We start from the raw sequence: 21105 nt of genomic DNA, 5'->3' as shown, positions 1-21105 counted from the left end.
GGGGCCGAGTGGAATTGCAGCGGAGCAGAGGGAGTGGAGGGGCGAGATTATAATACGGTTTCCTGGGGGTTATCTGAGGTTTTTGGCTTTGACGTGTGTCGGGTCAGGTTCGGTGGGTGGGTTTCCGGAGGAGACACCACCTGTCCTTTTATACCGAGGTGGAGCGGCGGGGGCGTCCGCGGGATTCTTGTGTGATCACGGGCCCCCCCCCCGGCAAAACCTGTGTCATCTTTTCTTCGGGGAAGGGAAAACCATGGGCCGCGCGGCCGCGGCGAGGGAGAGGCGTCGGCGAGCCCACCGCACTAGCCTCCCGTGAGATGTGTCCCCACGCGTCGGTGTCAGGAAGGACGGGCGAGTTTTAGCCGCCTGGTGGGTTTCGGTTGGGCTCGCGGGCGTAAACGGGGAAAGGCGCGTGTGCGGTGGCGGTTTTGGCTTGGAGCGCACGTCGCGGTTTCGGGTGTTCGTTTGCTGCGCAAGGCGGACTGGACTCGCTCGATTCGGCCGGCCGCCGGTTGCACGCACAGTCGCGCCGCACCGCCCTGCTGATCTCTTCAGAAATCTGTAACAGTAGCTAGGATTTTTGCTTGCGCGCCTGGCACGTCTCATCACGATCCAGCTACGCCTTATCTCTGAATCGCCACACCCTATCTCTTACCCAAAAACGCGACCCCATCAGCGGTAGCGCCGTGCCAGGAAAGACGCCCATGATGAGTTCACCGATGGAACGCGCGCCACTACGCTGTGCCTGGCCTAGCGTTTGGCGACTCGATGGGAAGTTTGGAACGCGGCCGGCCACGAACCCGCTGCAGGGAAAGCGGCGGCAGCAGCAGCGATCGCGAAACAACGTCGCGGTATGCAACCCAAAGCCTCCCGCCGGTTTCGGTTGGATTGCATTGGCTGGATCTGGACCGGCACTAGTCCGGCACAAAGCGCCGCCTGCTGCCTCAAGCAATCGTTTTTCCAAGAGAGAAGAAGGGTGGGTCACAGCTAGCAGTCCGCAAGAAAACGACTCACTGACGTAGCTGGCGTCGTCACGATCCACACGTGCGCTGATAGCTCCCTTCTACTTTGCGAGTGATTACAGAGCAAATATATACTCTTAACTCCTACAAGCAAATAATCTTATGCCATCCGTGGCGGACCCAGCGGTCGAACGGAGTCTGGACGACAATTCTCTTCCCGTCTCCCATCCATCAGAACAGCAAAAAAGGTTGCTAAAACTATGGGCAGCAACAGCTTAGTGCGGATGTGCCTAGGGTGTCCGTGCCTTGGGTCCGCCCCTGTACGCCATATTAGAAGAAAAAAAGAATGAAGAGTCCGTGCTAACTATTGCTCCTTAATTACGTACTCCCTCCGTTTCAAATTGTAGATCATTCCAACTTTCTTGGAGAATCAAACTATTTTATGTTTGACCAAAATTATAGAGAGGATTAAGAAGATTTATACGAATAGATATACTATGAAAATATATTTAGTGAAGAATCTAATGGTGCTTATTTGGTATCATAAATGTTCTTAGTTTATTGTATAAATTTAGTCAAACTTGAGATGATTTGATCCTCCAAGAAAGTTGGAATAACTTACAGTTTGGAACGGAGGGAGTAGCCAGCTGTAATAATAATACTGAGATCCGAAATCCGGTGCTCTGTTTCTCCACGTATGAGCTGAGCATAAAGCTTTATGGTAGAAAACGATTACATTGGCCAAGTGGGTCAAGTTCCAGTCGTAGACAAATAAACAAACGATCATCTGCCACCGGAGAAGAGTACGCAGCAGTTTTCAGAGCGAGAGCGAAGCCGTAGCGAAGGTTTCCAACGCCGCACCGCCGCCGCCAGCATGCATGTACGCAGCACCGGAGCTGGACCCTGCGCGCGGCCAACTGGTGCACGTTGCCCTCTCGCAGCTCGCGTAGCCGATGAGTCAATGCAGAAGTCAAACCCAGGGGGCTGTTCCCGCCACACACACACACAAAAAAAAAAAAGCAGGGGGCTGGGCGGCGCTCGTCAGACGTAAACCAGGCGACCATAGATTGTTCTTGCCAGCTCGGATCTAGATCGGTGGCGGGTGGAACCGGGGAAGTCTGCGACACGGTTTGCATCAGGCCGGCAGCCAGCCGTTGCACAAACTGTGATACTGACACGGAATCAGTATCCTAGGACTTTCGGACTCCAGCATTCTTCAGAACTCTTGGGATTCACCCCAGCATAGTCCCTGCATGAAAGCCTACAAGAGGAGACACGGACCTGGCATTCTGGCGAATCAATTTCTGATTTGCACTTTCAGTGCAGTGAGAATTCCCTCCAAAGAGACGTCAGGTACCTTTTCATCTCATTGTCGAACCCCTCCAGTCAATTTCTTCAGGTACCTGATTATCAGATGACGATGCTGGGGACTGCGACAGACCGGGGTACTCCACCTCACAAAAACCATCTTCACTCCACCAACTTCAGAAAATCATGGACCTTATGTACGTGTTTTGGCTGATTGCAGGGCTCCAGTTCCAAAAACATAGGAACTTGTTATGAATAGTCTATTTTTACTCCCTGCGAATGGGCCCAGGTGTCATTGTCTTCTCTTTTCTCCTCACCTCTTCCTCTCTCCTCTCTTTTCCCTTCCGCACCATGGGCAGCCACGGCGAGGGCGTTGTCGAAGAGCTGCTCACCATCGTCCTCGAAATCACGACGCTGCTCGTCCAAGTATCCGAAAGCACGCCAGCATCCCAAGTTCCAATTTCCTCTCGTCAACGCACCAATGTCCAACTCTTTCCTCGATCTGTTCATCTCAGTAAGCAAGAAATTCACCAACCCCTTCGAATCAAATCCACCGAAGCATGTCCCCCATGCCGCTCCTCTCCCCTGAATCCGTCCAGCACAAGCACGTAGCTCTCCCTTAGCTTCAATCGTCGAGCAACCAGCTGCTACTCTAATTTCACCAACTAGCGTTGTTGCATCTCACCCAATCGCACATACAACAGTAGCTCACCGCCCGCCGTTGGGCCGAGCTCCGGAGGACAGACGAGCGAGGGAGCAGACTGGCTGCGCTCTACTCGACCTCGTGAAGCTCCTGGCGGTGCTGGTTAGCTCCAGCGGCGACCTTGGGCGGTGAATCGGCACAACAAGGCCGGCGACGGCGCACGGCTGCGGTGGTCGATTGGACAGTGGCGGCGATTCGGAAGCAACCTGTCGGCGTCGCCTGGTGGATGATGCTCAGCTCGGCATCCTGAAGGTGCGGCAGCGGTCGGCTTCATTCGGTGGAGTGTCCAAGCTGCCGGCAATGGTGCAGCCTAGACTCGCGGGCGGCCATGGTGCGCAAGGGGCGCTGCTGCCCGGTGCTGCTGCACGTGCCGAGGCTTGAGCTCGCCACCGTCGGGTGGAGCTTGCCACGCGGAGGCTCAATCCAGGAGCCATCATCCATTTCCCTCGGAGATTGGGCCGCCGGCGCCCAATTTAGGCAGCGGTGGTGGTCTAGCGACGGGAAGAGAAGGGTGCGACGGGATGGGGGGCCGAACGGGAGTTTTTATTTTTCTTGAATCGAAACGGTATGTGCGTAATGGGTGGCAACGGTGGGTAAATACCCACCAACTCCACCAGGAGGTCTGAAAAAGGGGGTTTTGGAGCACCTCTTGAGATACTCCACCAAAAATGTGGATCTGATCCCCTGCTCCATCTTTTTTCTAGAGCCGAAATTGGTGGCACGTTTGGCTATAATTCTTTTTAGAGTTGGTGAGGTGGAGTAAATTTTCTTGAAGTAGAGTGCTGCTAAACATACCTAAGAATTTTAACTTTGCAACCCACCATCGCGCTAATCTCATTCGTCATTTTTCATGTCAACATTCGGCAGGCTCAAGCGCGGCCCGGCCTGACAATGATGGGCCTTAACCTTAACAGCTGGTCCGAAACTGACTGAAATCCGGTCCAACGACCTTTCTTTTGGTTGGAAAGAAAAGTCAGGCCGTGTCTGACAAGGCCACTTGAAAGCTTAGGGCCAGTCAGCCCACAACCTTGTGAGGCTTTACCAAATGGGCCACGCGATGAAAGTGTGGGGAAGCCGCCCAAATGGCTGAAGGCTCTGCAGGCTCAACCGAACTCCTCCGAAGCATTCCGCACATACAATTTCTTTCTGGAAATCTTAGCGCCAGATGGATCACATATCATAACAATTCGCACCACGTACCATGTACGTTGAGGCCTGAGAGAACCTGGGCGCAGCGCAGGTGTCGGTGGCCAATGGCCACGCCACACTGGCCGTGGCGGCGGGGAGGACTGGAACTCTGGAAGCCTGGAGGGCGACGCAGCAGTGCCCGCCCGCGCGGGGTCGCTGTCTTTCCCACGTCGGCCGTGCGTGTGGGCGAAGCCCCGTGGACGGCCGGTCCAGCTCGGCGAGCGCGACGGACGGCGGCATATTGCCTCCCCCTTTTCCTATCGCCAGGACCAGAGGCGGGGGAGGCCACCAAACTCGCCTCTGTTCCATTAAGAGCAGACCAGCAACACCAAACTCCAGTTAGACCTGCGTCCAGCGTCCTGGCGCGACGCGCACGCCTACGGCCCCAGTACTCTCCCTCTTGATTCACAAGCCACGGTTTCAGTTGGACATCGGAAGAATCGGGACATCTTCACTCGACTGCAGATGGCCCTGAAATCCTGTGTCTCACTGTCTGACCTCTCAGTCTCTCAGACCAGCGCTGAACTGAAACTTCCGGATTGCATACCGTGCTAATGTCGGCAAGGCAACAAGATCGGTTTTTCTGATGGCATGTGGAACTGCTGGTGCAGAAAAGGGAAACCTCTGGGTGACAACAGTAACTTGGAATCGAAGAACGGCAAGTTAGGTGCAGGCCTGGGGAGGAATAGGTATTGCTTAGCACGTTGTACCTGGCCTACCCCGGGGTTTCTTTGGATTCCGGCTACGCCGGTGTAGCCTCCATTTAACATTCAACGCTGGTGTGTCTGTTGGTGAAGCAAGTGGCTCCAACAAACTATTTTTCCTTCACTTCTACTGTCCTACGAAATACGGGCTACCAGTTTACCAACCTGTGGAAAACATGGTAAACAGTTTGGCAGTCCCGGGTGAAAGACTGGAACTGTTCTCAGCCCTCTGGTCTAAATGTGATGCTATTCCTGATCTAACATTGTGATGGGATCACTCACCAAACGAAGATGGAGGCCCGGGGTGATCTTGCCATTCAACAAGGGCGTCAGCTCCAGCGACGAAATCGGCTCCATTCTTGTGTACGACTGACAACGAGAGTCCAGTGCAAAACGTCGGATCAAGCACCGCCCAAAAGTTCCACACCAGAAAAGGCTGATGCCGACGCGCACGTTGCCCGGATTTTTTTTTCCCTACACGGACGGTGCCGTCCTGGGTGCAGCGCGGCGACGGCAATGGCCGGAGTGAAACCCACTTTTCACCGTGGCAAGTGTGAGGTTGCCTTCACTGACGCAATGATGTTCCGGTGAAAAGTTTGATCAAGGAAGAAAAAGTGGGGTGCCTCATTCTACTGGATGTTTGGCGGCTTGAAGGCCGCCTGAAATCTGAATCAACTCCGGATCGTGATGAGTGTCCTCCATTTGTGTCTGCAAAACACGACGAGATGTGCTCATATTATCAACTGTTGGTTTTGAAATGAGTTGTAGATGATGAACAGCGTACGAATAGCCACATGTTTGTCGGAATCCGTAGCAGAAACACTGGAGACACAACTCAGATTCCGGCTATGCATCTTCTCATCGATCTGCGGAACTTTAATGCAGATTGGACTGAGAATGATTGTAAACTGCAATGATCACTCCCTGGTACAGCTTCATTATATGCAAATAGACGATTTAGGGGGTGTTTGGATACCAGGGGCTAAACTTTAGTCCTGTCACATCGGATGTTCGGATACTAATGAGAAGGTAAGCTCGACTTAATAGTTCCTCACATTTATGTGTGAGACTGCCGATAAATCTTTAAGCACAGTGGCAGACGCATTCAGGTGCCATACACAGATCATGAGGAAGCATCTTTCATGGTTCATGCACCATACATCAAATATCTGGCAGTTTTGTCAATCAATTCCGAAGGAAAAAATTGGTGGTTGGTAAATGCTTACCCAATTGCTTATGTTGGGTGTCATATATTGATATATATGCGTGTGCGCGATCTAAATCTGGGATCCGAGACTGGAAGCTATCACATCGGATGTTTGGACACTAATTAGGAGTATTAAACATAGATTAATTACAAAACTAATTGCACAACCTCAAAGCTAAATCGCGAGACGAATCTATTAAGCCTAATTAGTCCATAATTTGACAATGTGGTGCTACAGTAACCATTTGTTAATGATGAATTAATTAGGATTAATAGATTCGTCTCGCGATTTAGCCTAGAGGTTCTGCTATTAGTTTTGTAATTAGCTCATGTTTAATCATCCTAATTAGCATTCGAACATCCGATGTGACAGGGGCTAAAGTTTAGCCCCTGGTATCCAAACATCTCCGGATCCATGAACTCCTTCAATATGTCAGCAATTTCCGACGCATCAGGGAACTTTAATTAGAACCTGTACACCATGTTACAGAGGGAAACTTCTTGCTGTCATCTCTGTTTACGCTGTACTGCTTTCCGTGTTGCCACCTCTGGCAACAGTTTCAGAACCTTAATATCTAGGGACACCAATCCATGTAGCCATTTCCCCCATAAACGGTAAACCCATTGAGAGTGACATGGGCATATGCTTACCTTTCTTCTGGTACCAAATGAAAATCTCTGTTTGAATCATCATTTTTCCCTCAAAGCGATGAATCTTCAGAAATCACAAGGATTATTTCTGCAAGGCTTGCTGTAACTGCAATAAATACTATAGTTCAGAAATTAATAAAAATTACTTCTACAATGTGTGTAACCAAGTACCTGAAGGAATGGATCATATTCATGCGTCTAGAAGGTAAACACATCCTGAATTTATTTCCATTTTATTCTCTGTTTTGGCCGGCTTTCCCTTTATTTCTTTTTCTTCCTATAATTTAAAACGTTTACTTGCCTATTGTTAGCAAAATTTGTCCCCAGCTATGGCTGGTAAAGGAGCTCCATCGAACTCCTTTTACACAACTTTAGACAGAAGAAAGCTTACAATCAAGCTTTGCAGTCAGAATAAATCAACCATTGGAATCAAGAAAGCAACATAATTTCCGATAAAGAATAAAGACTAGAAAACAAAGAAAAACAAGAAGTAAGGAGATACCAAACTAGTTTTTCTCTTTGCTAGAGCAGCATAGCACTCCAACAGCTAAATCTAATATCTCAAAAGCACCTGCTAAGTGAACAGGAATCAAACCAGGGTGATTCAATTCAAATGATCCAAACGGCACACAGAAAAAAGTGAGAAAATAATGCAAGTAATGACGGCATTTTACTTTAGTGAAGTTCCACAGACAAGTCAGCTACCCCATAGCGATCACTTTAAGGACAAGTAATTAGCCCAGCAACAGCTCCCACCAAACTCAATGCTCCACCCATTCTTGCTTACACATTTGTAAGTTTCTCTAGCCAGTGATACAGCACCTCACTTATAAAACATCGCCTTTAATGCTACCACTATATGAATGAGGAGGTAGGACACATATATATTGAGAGGATCCAATACCACCATACTGTAACCTCATCTTCTCTGATGAGGAAGAGATGATGAGGGAGGGCGATGCATGTGTTGCGCTTCTGAGAAGCAAGCTCCATGGCCTGATCGAGAGGAACCGTGCTCTGGAAGAGGAGAACAAGCAACTAAGACACCAAGTGAGCCGATTAAAAGGTCAGGTCTCCTCTCTTGAAGGGCAGGACACTGATAAGAGGATGCTATGGAAGAAGCTGGAGAATTCTGCAACCAGCATCAGCTACTCCAAGGAAAAGCAGTTTGTCCAGAGTAACGATGATGCAAAAGAAGCTGTAGATCTCAACAGCTCATTGTGCCACGGCAGGCAGCAATTCTCGAGGGCAACGCTAGTGAGATCGAGGGCACCAAGAGTTCCAAATCCACCACCCAGTCCGACATGCATCCAACCAAAGACCAATGTGAGAAAGGAAGGATGCATGGCCCCTCCTCCTCCACCACCACCTCCACTACCTTCCAAGTTGCAGAGAAGCCCAAAGGCAATACAAAGGGTGCCAGAGGTAGTCGAGTTGTACCGATCGTTAGTACGCCGTGAAGGCAAAAACGACGCAAAGTCTGGATCCGTGGGAATTCCAGCAGCAACTAACAGCAGGGAGATGATTGGAGAGATTGAGAACAGATCAGCTTATGTTTTAGCTGTAAGTACATATATTTTCTATCTCATTTTCAAGCATATCGATGTATAACATATTCTTCTACTTATCTACTGATGCCCCCTTTGTCCTTTTATTCTTTTTAAAATAAAAGTTTGCAAGAAGTGGTTTGGATAATGTTTCTTCCCACTTCCAAGGCATTAGCTATCAGTTCTTTACTGGATTAGAGACGTTGGAGAAGGATTGCTGCCAAGAAATTAATTTCTGAATATCTAAAGTCAAATCTGTTTCTTGCATAACATGTTACTCATCAGAATATATCATATATATCATATATTCTCTCTCCATCCATGTGCTACTTTGAGAGCAGCCAAGATTTTGTTTGGTTTGATTCAGAATGACGTATCACCATGGATAGAGGCTTGGGCACAACCATTTCAGCTGTTGATTCAGAGATAAATTACTGATACCCCTGCCTGGGCCTATCTTGGTAGCTAATAGGTAGTTTTCAGAGAGTTTTTAAGCTAAAAATTTCTCCATTTACAAATATGTATATTTGATTTAAAAAAGAACTCTAATAACATTAAAAAAAAACTTCACCAATTTTTGTGTTGCTAAACTAGAGTTGATAATAGTTCACATCTCTTTAGTCGAACTACTACTAGTAAAATATGTAATGGTGGATAATGGTTTGTACAGTTGGGTGTAGAATTTAAGTCATGCTTTAGTATTCTTCATAGGGCCTTAAGTAGAAAGGAAACATTTTGAAACAAATTTGAAGTGTGTGCAGTCGAACCTTTTAGACTTTGCTACAGTATCTTAATAATTATTTAGGTTATGATATGTGTATGTTTGTCTAGAAAAACATTTACACGATAGTTAGTTTTACCAGGTTTTATAAATATTTTACAATAGAAAGTAATAGTCAAATCCCCTTTATGGGTTACCATGTCTGTCCAAACCATCACTTATTTGTTAGTGTTGGTAGTGGCGGTGATTTTCCCTATCAAACTCTTTTCAGAACTAAGCCTAAACACCCCGTTATAATTTCCATTCCAACAGATTAAATCAGATGTAGAAAATCAGGGCAACTTTGTGAACTTCCTCGCAAGTGAAGTTCAGAATGCCGCATACAGAGAGATAGCTGATGTTGAAGAGTTTGTGAAGTGGCTTGATGGGGAATTGTCATACCTTGTGGATGAAAGAGCAGTGCTCAAACACTTTCCTAACTGGCCTGAGAAGAAAGCAGATGCCATGAGAGAAGCAGCATTCACCTTTCGAGATCTGAAGAACCTAGAATCAGAAGCATCATCCTTCCATGATGACAGGAGAGTGGCTACACCTATGGCTCTCAAGCGCATGCAGGCTCTGCAGGATAAGTGAGTAGATAAGTGGAATGTGTTTAACAGAGTAGAAATTGTTACATCCCTACTTTGTTTTGATCCTGCTTCTGCAGAATCACTAAATCAAGGAATCAGCATTCACCAAATTGTGATTTCCCTTGTTGTAGAATTGAACAAGGTATTCATAACACTGAACGAGTAAGGGACAGTGCAAGTGGAAGATACAGGGATCTGAAGATCCCATGGGAATGGATGCTTGACTCCGGAATCATAAACCAAGTACGTATTCGCAAACTGCCAACATTGTTCACAGTATGTTTTTGTCACAGCTTGCAATAAAGAAGAGACGCTTGATTGCACAAAGTCTTGAGTCCCGTTAATAGACATATGACACATGTGCATGCCCATCCTGCATTAAACAGCTAAAGATGGCTTCCTTGAAGCTTGCAAAAGAGTACATGAACCGCATTGTGAACACACTGAAGTCAGATCCATTTGCAAATGATGAAGAGCTCCTTCTGCAAGGTGTCCGCTTTGCCTTCCGCATACATCAGGTAACTTATTCCAAACTACAAATTACTTTGCAATGGCATTGGCATTTGCGTAAACTAATTAACGGCCTGAGCCAAAAACAAATCTGCAGCTTGCAGGTGGCTTCGATGAAGGATGCCGGAAAGCATTTCAAGAACTAAAGGCTTATGCAAGCAAGTCAGAGTGATCTGAGTTCACATGCGTTCAATAAAAATTGAGACGATGAGATCACACATAGATTACTAAGTTTTGCCGAGGTTGGCTCCAAGTGGAGTCCACTAAATCTTGAGGATAATGCTGCATTTTATAAAGCTTAATTTATTAGGCATCAGTTGTTGGTCACTTGGATCCATGTTGGGGCTCCGAAAATTCTTAGCGCATCTTACATATGAAGTTATGGACACACACATTCGAACTAAATTTCTACCAACATTCACTCATTTACTATGATGCGCTCTCCAAAACAATTAATCGACCAACATATGATCGAGTACAGAACCATCCAAGACAAATGCGCGAGGCAAGAAAAAACGAAGCAGGCATGAGAAATGAGTAATCGCTGGCTAAATCTGCAGTCACACATGAATAAGGGCAAGATATACTGCTATCCTGCAACTGCTCCACAAGTACCTGTATCGCGCAGGCTTGGGTGAATCCCAGTCGCGATGAGACGCGAATTCGCGGCAGAAACAACCGGCGGGCCGGTCCAAATTGGTCATCTCGCCGCGGCGACGTGCAGCCGCCGGTCGCCGTCGTTTACTGCTTCCCCGCAGTTTTTCTCACTAGGATTCGTGGAGGGAGACGGGGGATCGGGGACAGCTCGCCACCTCATCCGGGGGATTCGTGCCAGCGAGTCAGCGAGACGATCCCGCACCGTCACCGTCCGCGCACGGCGCACCAACTTCCCGGCGCTTCGGGCCTGCGTTTACTGTCGTTATCACCGTATTAATGACTGACCTGCGGGCCACGCATGTTGTCGGCCCCACTTGCTGTGACTCTGGAAGTATATTCTCTGTACAGTACTCAGAGGATCGTGCTCCCGTGTCGGCCCCACTCCACATCCGCGAGCCCACGACATCGACGCTTCCTTCTGGGCTCCGGCACCTTGCAAGTCCCACAAAGGCTCCCATCTCGCCGGCGATGGCGAGCTCCGGCGGAATCTCCGACCAGCTCTTCGTATCCGTCAAGCTGGAGAGCCCCTGGCTCGCGGAGCTCGACCTCGACCCCCACCTCTTCGGCTCCCATCCTGTCGCCGGCTCGTGGGACCCCTGCAAGGCCGTAAGCTCCGGATCGCCTCTAGCTCGCGAGATATGTGTGCGGAGCGGATTTTTGACGCGTTTCGTTTTTATTTTTCTGCAGCTGCCGTTGGAGCGGGCGGCCGCCGCCGTGTGGGACCTCAGCTGCGTCGTCCCTTCGCAGCATCGTGAGTTATTTGATCGCGGGGGTTTGATAGCTTAGCAGGGCCGCAAAGGGTTTGGGTTCTTCCATGACGAGGTTTAGGGTAGGAAAAGCGCAATCCGTGCTGTAAAGTTGGGATGCTCCGGTAATTTAATAATTGGGCCGGGGTACTTTTCTTATTGGGATGAATTAGTGAATCCTAGTTTCTGAGGTGAACAATGTAGTATGCGAAGCTTGCTTTTAGTACTAAAACTAGTTATTTGTAAACTGATATTCTAGGATTTTGTTTCCATTGTTAGCATTCTAACTAGTTTTTTTTTCCTTCTATTTTTCCTGTTTTACTAGAACCGCTGGATTTCAAGTTTATTTTAAAGCAAAAAAATGATAGCTCTCAGTGCATTGTTGAGGAGGGACCAAACCGATCTCTAGGTTGCCAGAGCAATGAAGTTGAAATGAGGACTGCTGTGTTTAAACTCAATGAAGGGAAGGATGTACTTGAGTGCAAGGTTCAGGTTGAGACAGAAATGCTGTCCCCATTTGACCTGGCTGCTAGTTGGAGGGCTCATCAGGAGTATGTTCAGCCTTCTATGGTGCGAGGGGCCCATGATATTACTATCAACACTGGGTTAGAAGGCAGGGCCAAGGTCTGTTTCACTGTTTTTATTTTTATGTTTGGATGTACGTAGGCAATTTCTAGAGAAAGTAGAGAATAAGGAACCTAATCATATTGACATATACTGGCCATTTAGTGGTCTGCATAGAAATTTAACATTGCAAGATAGGTGATAAAAACAATTATTCGACAAGTGACACTGGCCACAGGCTCACAGCGAGGTACCTAGAATGGGGTTCCAACCAATGGTTGGCACTTAACAGTCTGATACTTTCGAGGGTGCTGTTTGAGCTGTAGATAGCTTTGGACAGCTTGCGACTTGGTTGTGGGACTTGCCCCTTTTTTGGAAGTTCTAGGAAAACACATTTATTCCAACACATATAATGACATGATGAATTTACTGGTAATGTATGATTGCAAATCTTTTATCAAAATATATTATAAAAATTATGAAGCATATCACAGGTAGAACCTGAATTTCACGAGAATACTCTTCCCACAAAGCTGATGTCTATGTTTCTATTTCGAAGTAAATGCTGCTTCCTTTTCTGTTCTGCCAATTTTCTCTTGTTCATTCAAACAGAATGGCTTCGCTTCTGGTTTGGAGCTTGATTTAGAGAAGTATGTAGTTCCAACACCAAACATGGGTTCAGGTGTTGTTTATGCAGCTAACTTGACTGAAAATCCACGTTCATTATTGCAAACTGGGAGTTCCTCAAACAATGATACCACAAAGGACATTTTGTACAACTCGACTAAAGGCGATTCATCCCCGAATCACTATATTAACACTATGAAGGTATAACTTCAGTTTCATATTCGATTAATTGTTAGCTTAAAATCATGGAAGTGTGGTAATTTAGGTGTTCCACTATAGAAAAAGTAGTTGTACTTTTGGCCGAAATATGTGATAATTTTGTCAGCTTCGAAGTTACTTCTCCAGTAGTGTCATCATAACTTGTTCATGCATGAAGCAAGTTAATTACTTTATTTATATCTTCAGTTCATTCCGAAATAAAAATTTGGTTGGATTAATTCGAACAAATTCATTAGCCTGAAGTGCATGGATTTATGGTATGAAGCCACCAACTTTACTTACTGAAACATAAGCCACTCCCTCTCTCTGGCATCTGTTGTCAGCTTAAATTTGTTATCTGTACAAGTTCCTTCTCCTGTAGAGTTTTTACCTTCTATATCTGAATTTTTTTAACATTTTTTTACTGATATAAACTGAAAAGGTTTGGACCTATAGTCATTCATGTACTTTTTTTAACGTTTCATTACCATCTGGAATATATAGCCCTATGAATATATACTTTACCAGTTATAATAAATTCACCAGGAATTGTTTCATAATTGTTTGCTTCAGGGCGCAACTGGAGGGCATGCACCATCACTGGAAGAACAAAGGGCAATGTTTGTTGATAGAGGTGTTGGCTCACCAAACTTTGCAAGACCAACAAAGGAAACCTTTTCAGTGAGCAACTTTAAGTTGGATTCTGAAGCAAAGGTTGTACATACACTTGACATCACTACTAAATCTTTAATGTTTTCCATGGGTTTATAGCAAGTATAATCTCTGTAGTGTCATTGGGCTATTTGATGCGTTCTTATAGGCCTTATACTATAAGTACCAAAGGGGAACTTCATAACTACTTAGGATATGTTTGGTTCCAGGGAAGGAAGAATGCTTTAAAGCATATTCTTTCTTGCCTGTTGACAAAATTGGGGAAAGACAGGCAACATCACCAAATATGCCCTTACTTGCTTCAACATGTGCAGAGGGTACACACCTTAATTACCTCAAACCTTCAACAACAGTAAATGCATGGAAACACACCTTGTGCTTAGGGATGCGGTTGGTTACACAATGGGTAGTTGTAGGTCACTACTTTAGTTCATTAGCATCCCATTTTTCATGCTTTAAAATCCGGGTTAGTTCAATTGTATGAGTTTTGGGTCAACCCAATGACCTAGAAAAAGCCAAGCTTGCATCCCTACTTGTGCTTCAATGGTCACACTTTCAGTTAAAGTTGCAAAATGTTGAAGCTCTTGAAGTGTTGCGTATTTAGAAACAACCATGGGATTCTGCCTTAGTATTTAAATATTTCCATTTCCACCCTCTCTTTGTTTCACACTTTCACTTTCACTATAACATTCTGTCACATTATGTGAGATGACTGAGTTCCTATCATCCTATTATATTCCTTGTAACAGCTTCTGAATTTGTTAAAACTTGTTGCTTCATTTTTTGTCATCTTAACTTCTGACAGTTGTCACCAGCAGGATATGCCAGCAGCAGAAGGAGCTGTTGCAGCAGCTGCAGTAGCTGATCAGATGTATGGCCCAAAAGAGGACCGCAAGTTGACCATTGTGTTGGTAATTTTCATACACTCACAAATGTTGATTTACCTTGTAGTTACAACACACTTAGCCTAGATTACTTAACTTGCTGCTACATGAACATTTTTTGTTTTCACAGAATTATCATTTGTGTACAAATTATAGAAATCTGACTTTCTTTAAGAGTATAATAACCTCTTGCAGCAGATCTTTTGTTCAACCCAAAGTCCACAGAAAATAACTTGCTAAGTGCTAAGTGATATACTGATATGACTGCTCCACTTTGAAAGATGCATCCTGGTCTGCCTGTAGTTTGCACACCATCTGTACTCATCCGCATGAATTTAAATTTACTGTGTACCCAGCTACCTTTTGTTTTCTTCAAGTACTCCACCGATAAAAAATTTGTACGGCACAGCTTTACAAGAATATATAATTTTTTATGTGCATGGTTTCTGTTAATTCATTGACACACTTTCTTTTTCTTCAAGTACGCATGCTGTTATGTTCATCTGTTGTAATCATATGATGACATTCTAGGTTGGGTTGCCAGCTCGTGGTAAGACCTTTACAGCAGCTAAACTTACAAGATATCTTCGATGGTTAGGTCATGAAACAAAGCACTTCAATGTTGGAAAGGTGAACTTTATCTTAACCTAATTTTGGAGAGAATTGCATATATCTATGATGTCACTAATCATGTTTGTTATTTTTTTAGTACCGTCGGCTCAAGCATGGAACCAATCAGGTATTTACAATTTTTTTTACTCCTTGTGTTTTTTCACAGTAGTCACACAGAAATATTACTATCAAGCTTGTATTTAGTTCTTCATATTTTTTCCTATTTTTTTATGAAATATATAGTTTGTAGTTTCAGTTTCATTATGGTCCTATATATCCCTGTCCAAGAAGAATTTCTAATAGGATCTAGTTGTTTTGAGCAGACTGCTGATTTCTTTCGTGGAGATAACAGGGAGGGCGTTGAGGCACGCAACGAGGTCAGTGAATTGCTACTGCTGCCGCTGTATTGAAAAATGATAAAGAAAAATACAGCCGTTTGTTATGAATTAGTTCCAACTGTGTCGCACAATCCTAAAACAGGATCTATTTGAGAACAGGGGTAGCATCATGTATGCCTTTTCATGAAATACGTGCATTCTTCTTCTTTTTTAATTTAAGATCTGGCCCCATGCTTTTTCAGGTGGCAGCATTAGCAATGGAAGATATGCTATCCTGGATGCAGGAAGGTGGTCAGGTAAGGCATTAGTTAGGTAACACTGTGTTAGTGTTTTCTAATTATTAACTTTTTATCTGGTCCACAGGTTGGTATCTTTGATGCCACAAACAGCACAAGAATACGGAGAAACATGCTGATGAAAATGGCTGAAGGAAAATGTAAGGTATAGTTTATTCAGTGTGGACATCTTGGATATCCTTTTGGCTTTTTGAATCGTTTGTCTCCTGCCAAGTGCCAATAATGCTGTTTAAATAGAAAAAGGGTGACCTTCAAATAGGTTGTTCTTGTATATTCATTCCAGAAGAAGCTAAGAAATTTGCACAGCTGTTTACAATGAATTATATTATCTAGACTCATCCATTTACTTGCATTCTCTCAAGCACCTTCCCTCTGTTACAAAGTGGAAACATCTTTGGGTGGTCTATGCGTTTGTCACTAGGGTGTGAAAATTAGAGTTCATGCCCAGTTGCTTCTTAGTAACGCACGCATGTGGACTAGAAGTTATGAAAAATTGCATCGCCTGGTGTTTTGGTCTGGTCTGGCTCAAAAGCAAAGAATTATTCCATCCGATCACTATATATAGGATCAGCCACTCCAGAGCATTTTCAAACATGTCGTTATCTTCCATGTTAGAATTATGAAAACTATCAACATTCTCATTTACCAGTAAAATGTAATGAACTGAGAGTTACCATTCAAAGACTGCTCTTGCCAGCAAACCCAGTAAACAAGAGTTACCGTGCACAAACTGCTTTTAGTAGAGAACTTTCCAGTTCTTGCTTTGTTACATATTAAGAGCATATGAGCATATAAGATGATTCCAAAATGTCATTGCTGAGTTACTCATCTTCCTGTTACTGCCACCCCATTGGAACCTAGACTGATGGATCTTTCTTCTGAGTGTTATATGGTAGTGTGGGGAGAGTTGGAAGAACATGTTCAAGATCTGTAATCTGAGAATTAAATTTGTTTAGGGAAGGGGTGGATGACTACAATCATAAGATTAAAATTTAGACCATTTGCCTCATGTGTTGAAAGATGCGAGACATTGATGTTTTAAAATGGATTCAGTGTACTCCTTTGGAAGAATATTTGGTTTGCCTTGTGACAGCATTTATAAAATTAATCTTCTAAAGTTGCATAAACCAGATATTCTGATAAGATTGTTCACAACGTATGTGCATTGTGTAACTGTTTGGGGTGTATTATTATTGCCCTTTAACATATGGGTCCTTCCCTTTACTTTCCAGATCATCTTTTTGGAAACGATATGTAATGACAAGGATGTTCTCGAGAGAAATATACGATTGAAAGTTCAACAAAGTCCCGATTATGCAGAGCAGTAAGAAATAACTTATTTACTTGCTATGTTCATCCTATTGATGCACTTCTTTATGCGATCACCGTCTTCTATCTTGCAGGACAGATTTTGAAGCTGGTGTGCAGGATTTTAAAGAGCGATTGACCTATTATGAAAAGGTCCATAATTACCGAATTATATTATAGAGAAAATCCCCCTTATGCCATTGCAAATTTCCTAAAACCCTTATATGTCATCAAAAATTGCTTATCCGATGTATGCCATCTGTTTGCAAAATCGCCCTTCGTACCGTTCTTGTCCAGTCAATGCATGACAGGCATGAAAAGACGAGTTTGCCCAAGCCTTCTTGTTCCTCCATTCCTTGTCTTCTTTCTTCTCTTCCTGAATTCATCTGTGAGCCACTGACCCTGATATGTTCCTGTTCCTATCCAAAATTCAAAGCCCACGTACAAACCCAACCCAACTCATTATACATGTTGCTTCCGTTTCATCGTATCTCGAAGCCCCAGCTGAATTTGGGCCAAGATGCCAGTTCAATCACCGCAGAAGACCAGCGCCCATGGCATGCAGAGAGATATGAGAGGAGTTTCGCTGGAGCTTGAAGACGAGGGTAGATTGTTAATTTAGGACATGTTTTTATGGACTATAGTAAAGGAGGTGCGTGGATGGCATAGGATGGTAAGAAATTGAAACCGAATGGCATATAAGAAGTAAGCAATTTGTGATGGCAGATCCGGGGTGAAAAGAAATTACAATTGCAATAAAATTGGCCCTTTATATAGGAACACTATTTTTTTTTCTAGAATGTGGAATAGTTATATGCAAACAACTTGAACGCAGGTATATGAACCGGTGGAAGAAGGCTCTTACATAAAAATGATCGACATGGTTAGTGGGAAGGGAGGCCAACTACAGGTATGTGTGAATAGTCAAGTCACACATGTAAAAGCAGCATCAAAAGTTTTGTTCCCCATGATATTGCTACTGCATACTCAATTAATTACACAATCTTGACCTGATTCTCCTTTTGTTTATCATGAGTATATGGACTAGAGAAACAAGTACTCTTTTGAGATGAAGCAAAAAATTAACTTGCAGCATAGATACTAGTGACATGCTCCTGATCTCATACCCTACTTTGGCCTTCTAAGATTAACGCAATATTAACTTGCAGCCTAGCTACTAGTGACACACTCCTGATCTCATACCCTGCTTTGATTTTCATGCAGATTAATGACATAAGTGGTTACTTGCCTGGACGGATTGTTTTCTTCTTGGTACATACCCAAGTCCAATCCTTTTTTTATGTGCACCTTAAGGCTACTGGATATCTTTGACATTCGGTAGAACTGTAGTTCCCTCCGATCTACTTGCAGGTCAAATCGTAATGCGCATCTTATTTAGTGATTCAATGATACAGACATCTAATCTATTGGGGTCTGTCTGATTGTCTGTATGTTTATCTGAGTATTTTTTTCAAAATTTCCACTCTGCTCCATATCTTCACAATGTGGTAATTGAGTCGTAGAAAATCCTCCTTGCTAATAGATTACATGGGTAGAAAATCCTCACAATGTGAAAAGAGATTTTTTGCTTTCTTGGCTGAACCTGGAGGTGAAAATCAAAACGCTTCCAAAGTTCGAATAGATATAAGTTAAATCGTAATATGTGTTTTCTCAACTAACTCAGGTAAACTGTCATCTGACACCTCGTCCTATTCTGCTAACGAGACATGGCGAAAGTATGGATAATGTCAGAGGGAGAATCGGTGGAGACTCTTCTTTGAGGTTGTTTCTTGATTCGCATTTCTGTCATTAGTATCTTTTATTTCTTTGTTCTGCAATTTTGTTATTTAGCTCTTTGCTGTGATTTTAATTTGGGTGCCACACTACGGAAGAATCCATGATAAAGTTTAAAATGTCCGTAAGTGTTGTATGTCAGCATGCAAACCAATGTACAGTGAAATATCAGATCTGAGTAAAACAAAATCCTTCCTTGCTAATTAACCTGTGGTTTTTGCTCTCTTTTTTACATCAAGCGCACAAGAGAACCGCGTATCATTGCATTGAAATAGGAATGAAGTTGTGAACATTTAACTCCAGGATAGAGACCTCACCCTTGTTTTTGCGATTTTTAGTTATCTTACTGTGTTAGATTATCATTGATGAACTTTGTGTTATATGTGCTGTAAATAGGGCTTGTGATAGATTGATATGTATTTTCTTTTCCTCGAATGCACAGGAGAGCTGCGCATCGTTATATTAAAAAGGGTCTAAGAAGAAATAAAAGAGACTAAGAAGATTCACAATAGGTATAAACCTTGGTGGTAGATGTAGGTGTATTAGTAGGCTTAGCATACTTGTGAACTTAGCGAAGGGGACACAAAACAGAGGTAGTTATAATTATGGGTAAAGTAACTCCATTCGTGTTGCCGTATGCTCGCATGGATTCTAAATTGGTATTTCTCCGTGTATACTAGTTTACAGTCTTCTGTTTTTGGCATTCATGTGATGGAATAATTGGTGTGCAGTGAGTCTGGCCAGCTTTATTCAAGAAAGCTTGCAAGCTTTGTAGAGAAGCGACTGAAGTCTGAGAGGACTGCCTCTGTAAGTATGCCATTTGCTTCTCATCATAACAAGAAAAAAATATTTATTAATTTTATGTGCAACAACCAAGTCAGATATGGACTAGCACACTCCAGAGGACAATATTAACAGCACATCCGATCATTGGTTTTCCAAAGGTTAGTTTCTGTAGCTAATAAAAAAGGTTTTCAAATGATTGTTCTCAGAAAAACTAACTTGTTTTCCCACATGTCTTCTAGATACAATGGCGTGCTCTTGATGAGATAAATGCTGGGGTTTGTGATGGGATGACATATGATGAGATAAAGAAAAGTAAACCTGAAGAATATGAGTATGTGAAGTCACTGACACCATGCCATTTTATATCAAAAATTTCCCCCTCGTCTTAAAGAGAATTTTAGTCAAGCATTCGTACTGTAGTTTTTAAATTTGGTTGGTGACACCTTGTACATGATCTGTTATTACAATTATTCAGTATGATCTCTCATTCTATTCACTTCATGAGTGCCTTCAGATCACGTCGAAAAGACAAGCTGAGGTATCGTTATCCAAGAGGAGAATCCTACCTTGACGTCATTCAAAGGTTGATATGGGCTACTTGATACTATTTTTTCTTTTTGACCGAAAGGCTACTTGATACTATTGCATGCCTCTTTACATAAGTCGGTTACTGTTATTATCTTCCTTGCCACTCAATCCTGACATTCGTCTCTGCCCAGACTAGAACCTGTAATAATTGAGCTTGAACGACAGCGTGCACCAGTTGTAGTCATAGCTCACCAGGTAAGGACCAGCTTTTTCATTCTTCTGAACATCCTTTTGGTACTAAGCTATTGTGGATACCTGAGAGAAATTTTCTGTATAGGCCGTGTTAAGAGCACTTTATGCATATTTTGCTGACAAACCACTTGAGGAAGTCCCAAATATTGAGGTAAGGCAACTTGTGCCAACATGTTGTAGTATAATTGGAACCTTTCTTTGTTGTGACTGGAAATATTTTCATGTAGATACCTCTACATACAATAATTGAGATACAAATGGGTGTTGCTGGTGTTCAAGAGAAACGCTACAAACTGATGGATGCAGTCCATCCCACCGCGGGGTTGTAAGAAATAAATGCATGGAGTTCGCCTTCTGAAAGTAATCTGCACAAATAAACTTTGTGATGGTATATTATCACAATATGCAATCAATTAGATGCTATAGTTCAAAGCGGGGTATTACCCTAACAGGTTTAGCACAAAGATGATTTGACTTTCAAATTTTAGCTAGTTATAAACCCTTTATAATTCAATGCGCCCGGACTGACGCCTACAGAATTGCATGTTTAATTGTGGCTTGAGTTCTGAGCATGTTCATTCAGGTCATAAGGATTTATAGCGCCAAAGCCAGCGTTTCTAATAGCAAATAAGTATTGCTTTGGTTGGACAACATATTGGTGTGTGGCCGTCTCTTGTCTTCTCAGTGAAATTGGCTTAGGAGTCCATCGGCAG

General features: G+C 43.7%; 2 protein-coding genes across 5 annotated transcripts; both read left to right on the top strand.

The window, feature by feature from the left end:
• Positions 1-7479: 7479 nt before the first annotated feature.
• On the top strand, positions 7480-10562 carry LOC101777163 (protein CHUP1, chloroplastic). Its single transcript, XM_004984808.4, has 5 exons — positions 7480-8286; positions 9304-9620; positions 9752-9863; positions 10007-10138; positions 10228-10562. Exons 1-5 carry the CDS (start codon positions 7666-7668, stop codon positions 10300-10302), a joined length of 1257 nt encoding a protein of 418 aa, XP_004984865.1. The 5' UTR covers positions 7480-7665; the 3' UTR covers positions 10303-10562.
• A 476-nt stretch (positions 10563-11038) lies between these two features.
• Positions 11039-21043, top strand: LOC101777852 (6-phosphofructo-2-kinase/fructose-2,6-bisphosphatase). 4 transcript variants are annotated; one of them, XM_012842822.2, is made up of 23 exons: positions 11139-11393; positions 11475-11538; positions 11859-12157; positions 12710-12925; positions 13496-13636; positions 14410-14505; positions 15010-15108; positions 15188-15217; positions 15414-15467; positions 15671-15724; positions 15792-15869; positions 16957-17048; positions 17128-17185; positions 17868-17942; positions 18257-18304; positions 18717-18814; positions 19558-19633; positions 19708-19770; positions 19852-19943; positions 20127-20195; positions 20332-20395; positions 20478-20543; positions 20620-21043. In XM_012842822.2, exons 1-23 carry the CDS (start codon positions 11256-11258, stop codon positions 20719-20721), a joined length of 2172 nt encoding a protein of 723 aa, XP_012698276.1. In that variant the 5' UTR covers positions 11139-11255; the 3' UTR covers positions 20722-21043. The 4 variants fall into 4 exon arrangements, 3 of the variants coding, with proteins under 3 accessions (XP_012698278.1, XP_012698276.1, XP_012698277.1); XM_012842823.2 differs by having other exon boundaries at positions 11142-11393; positions 14413-14505; XM_012842824.2 differs by lacking the exon at positions 12710-12925 and having other exon boundaries at positions 11132-11393.
• Positions 21044-21105: the final 62 nt, after the last annotated feature.

Source organism: Setaria italica, chromosome IX, assembly GCF_000263155.2.
Source record: "Setaria italica strain Yugu1 chromosome IX, Setaria_italica_v2.0, whole genome shotgun sequence".
In the NCBI taxonomy this organism is placed as follows: Eukaryota; Viridiplantae; Streptophyta; class Magnoliopsida; order Poales; family Poaceae; genus Setaria; species Setaria italica.
This window is presented reverse-complemented; position numbering and strand designations above follow the sequence as displayed.

What these genes read in the sequence shown, in the direction of transcription:
- LOC101777163 (XM_004984808.4), top strand. Translation starts at nt 7,666, where the DNA reads ATGATGAGGGAGGGCGATGCATGTGTTGCGCTTCTGAGAAGCAAGCTC. An exon ending in GATCAGCTTATGTTTTAGCT is followed by an intron (nt 8,287 to 9,303) that starts GTAAGTACATAT and finishes CCATTCCAACAG; the next exon opens with ATTAAATCAGATGTAGAAAA. An exon ending in ACTCCGGAATCATAAACCAA is followed by an intron (nt 9,864 to 10,006) that starts GTACGTATTCGC and finishes TGCATTAAACAG; the next exon opens with CTAAAGATGGCTTCCTTGAA.
- LOC101777852 (XM_012842822.2), top strand. Translation starts at nt 11,256, where the DNA reads ATGGCGAGCTCCGGCGGAATCTCCGACCAGCTCTTCGTATCCGTCAAG. An exon ending in GGTGGAGACTCTTCTTTGAG is followed by an intron (nt 18,815 to 19,557) that starts GTTGTTTCTTGA and finishes ATTGGTGTGCAG; the next exon opens with TGAGTCTGGCCAGCTTTATT. An exon ending in AGGAAGTCCCAAATATTGAG is followed by an intron (nt 20,544 to 20,619) that starts GTAAGGCAACTT and finishes ATTTTCATGTAG; the next exon opens with ATACCTCTACATACAATAAT.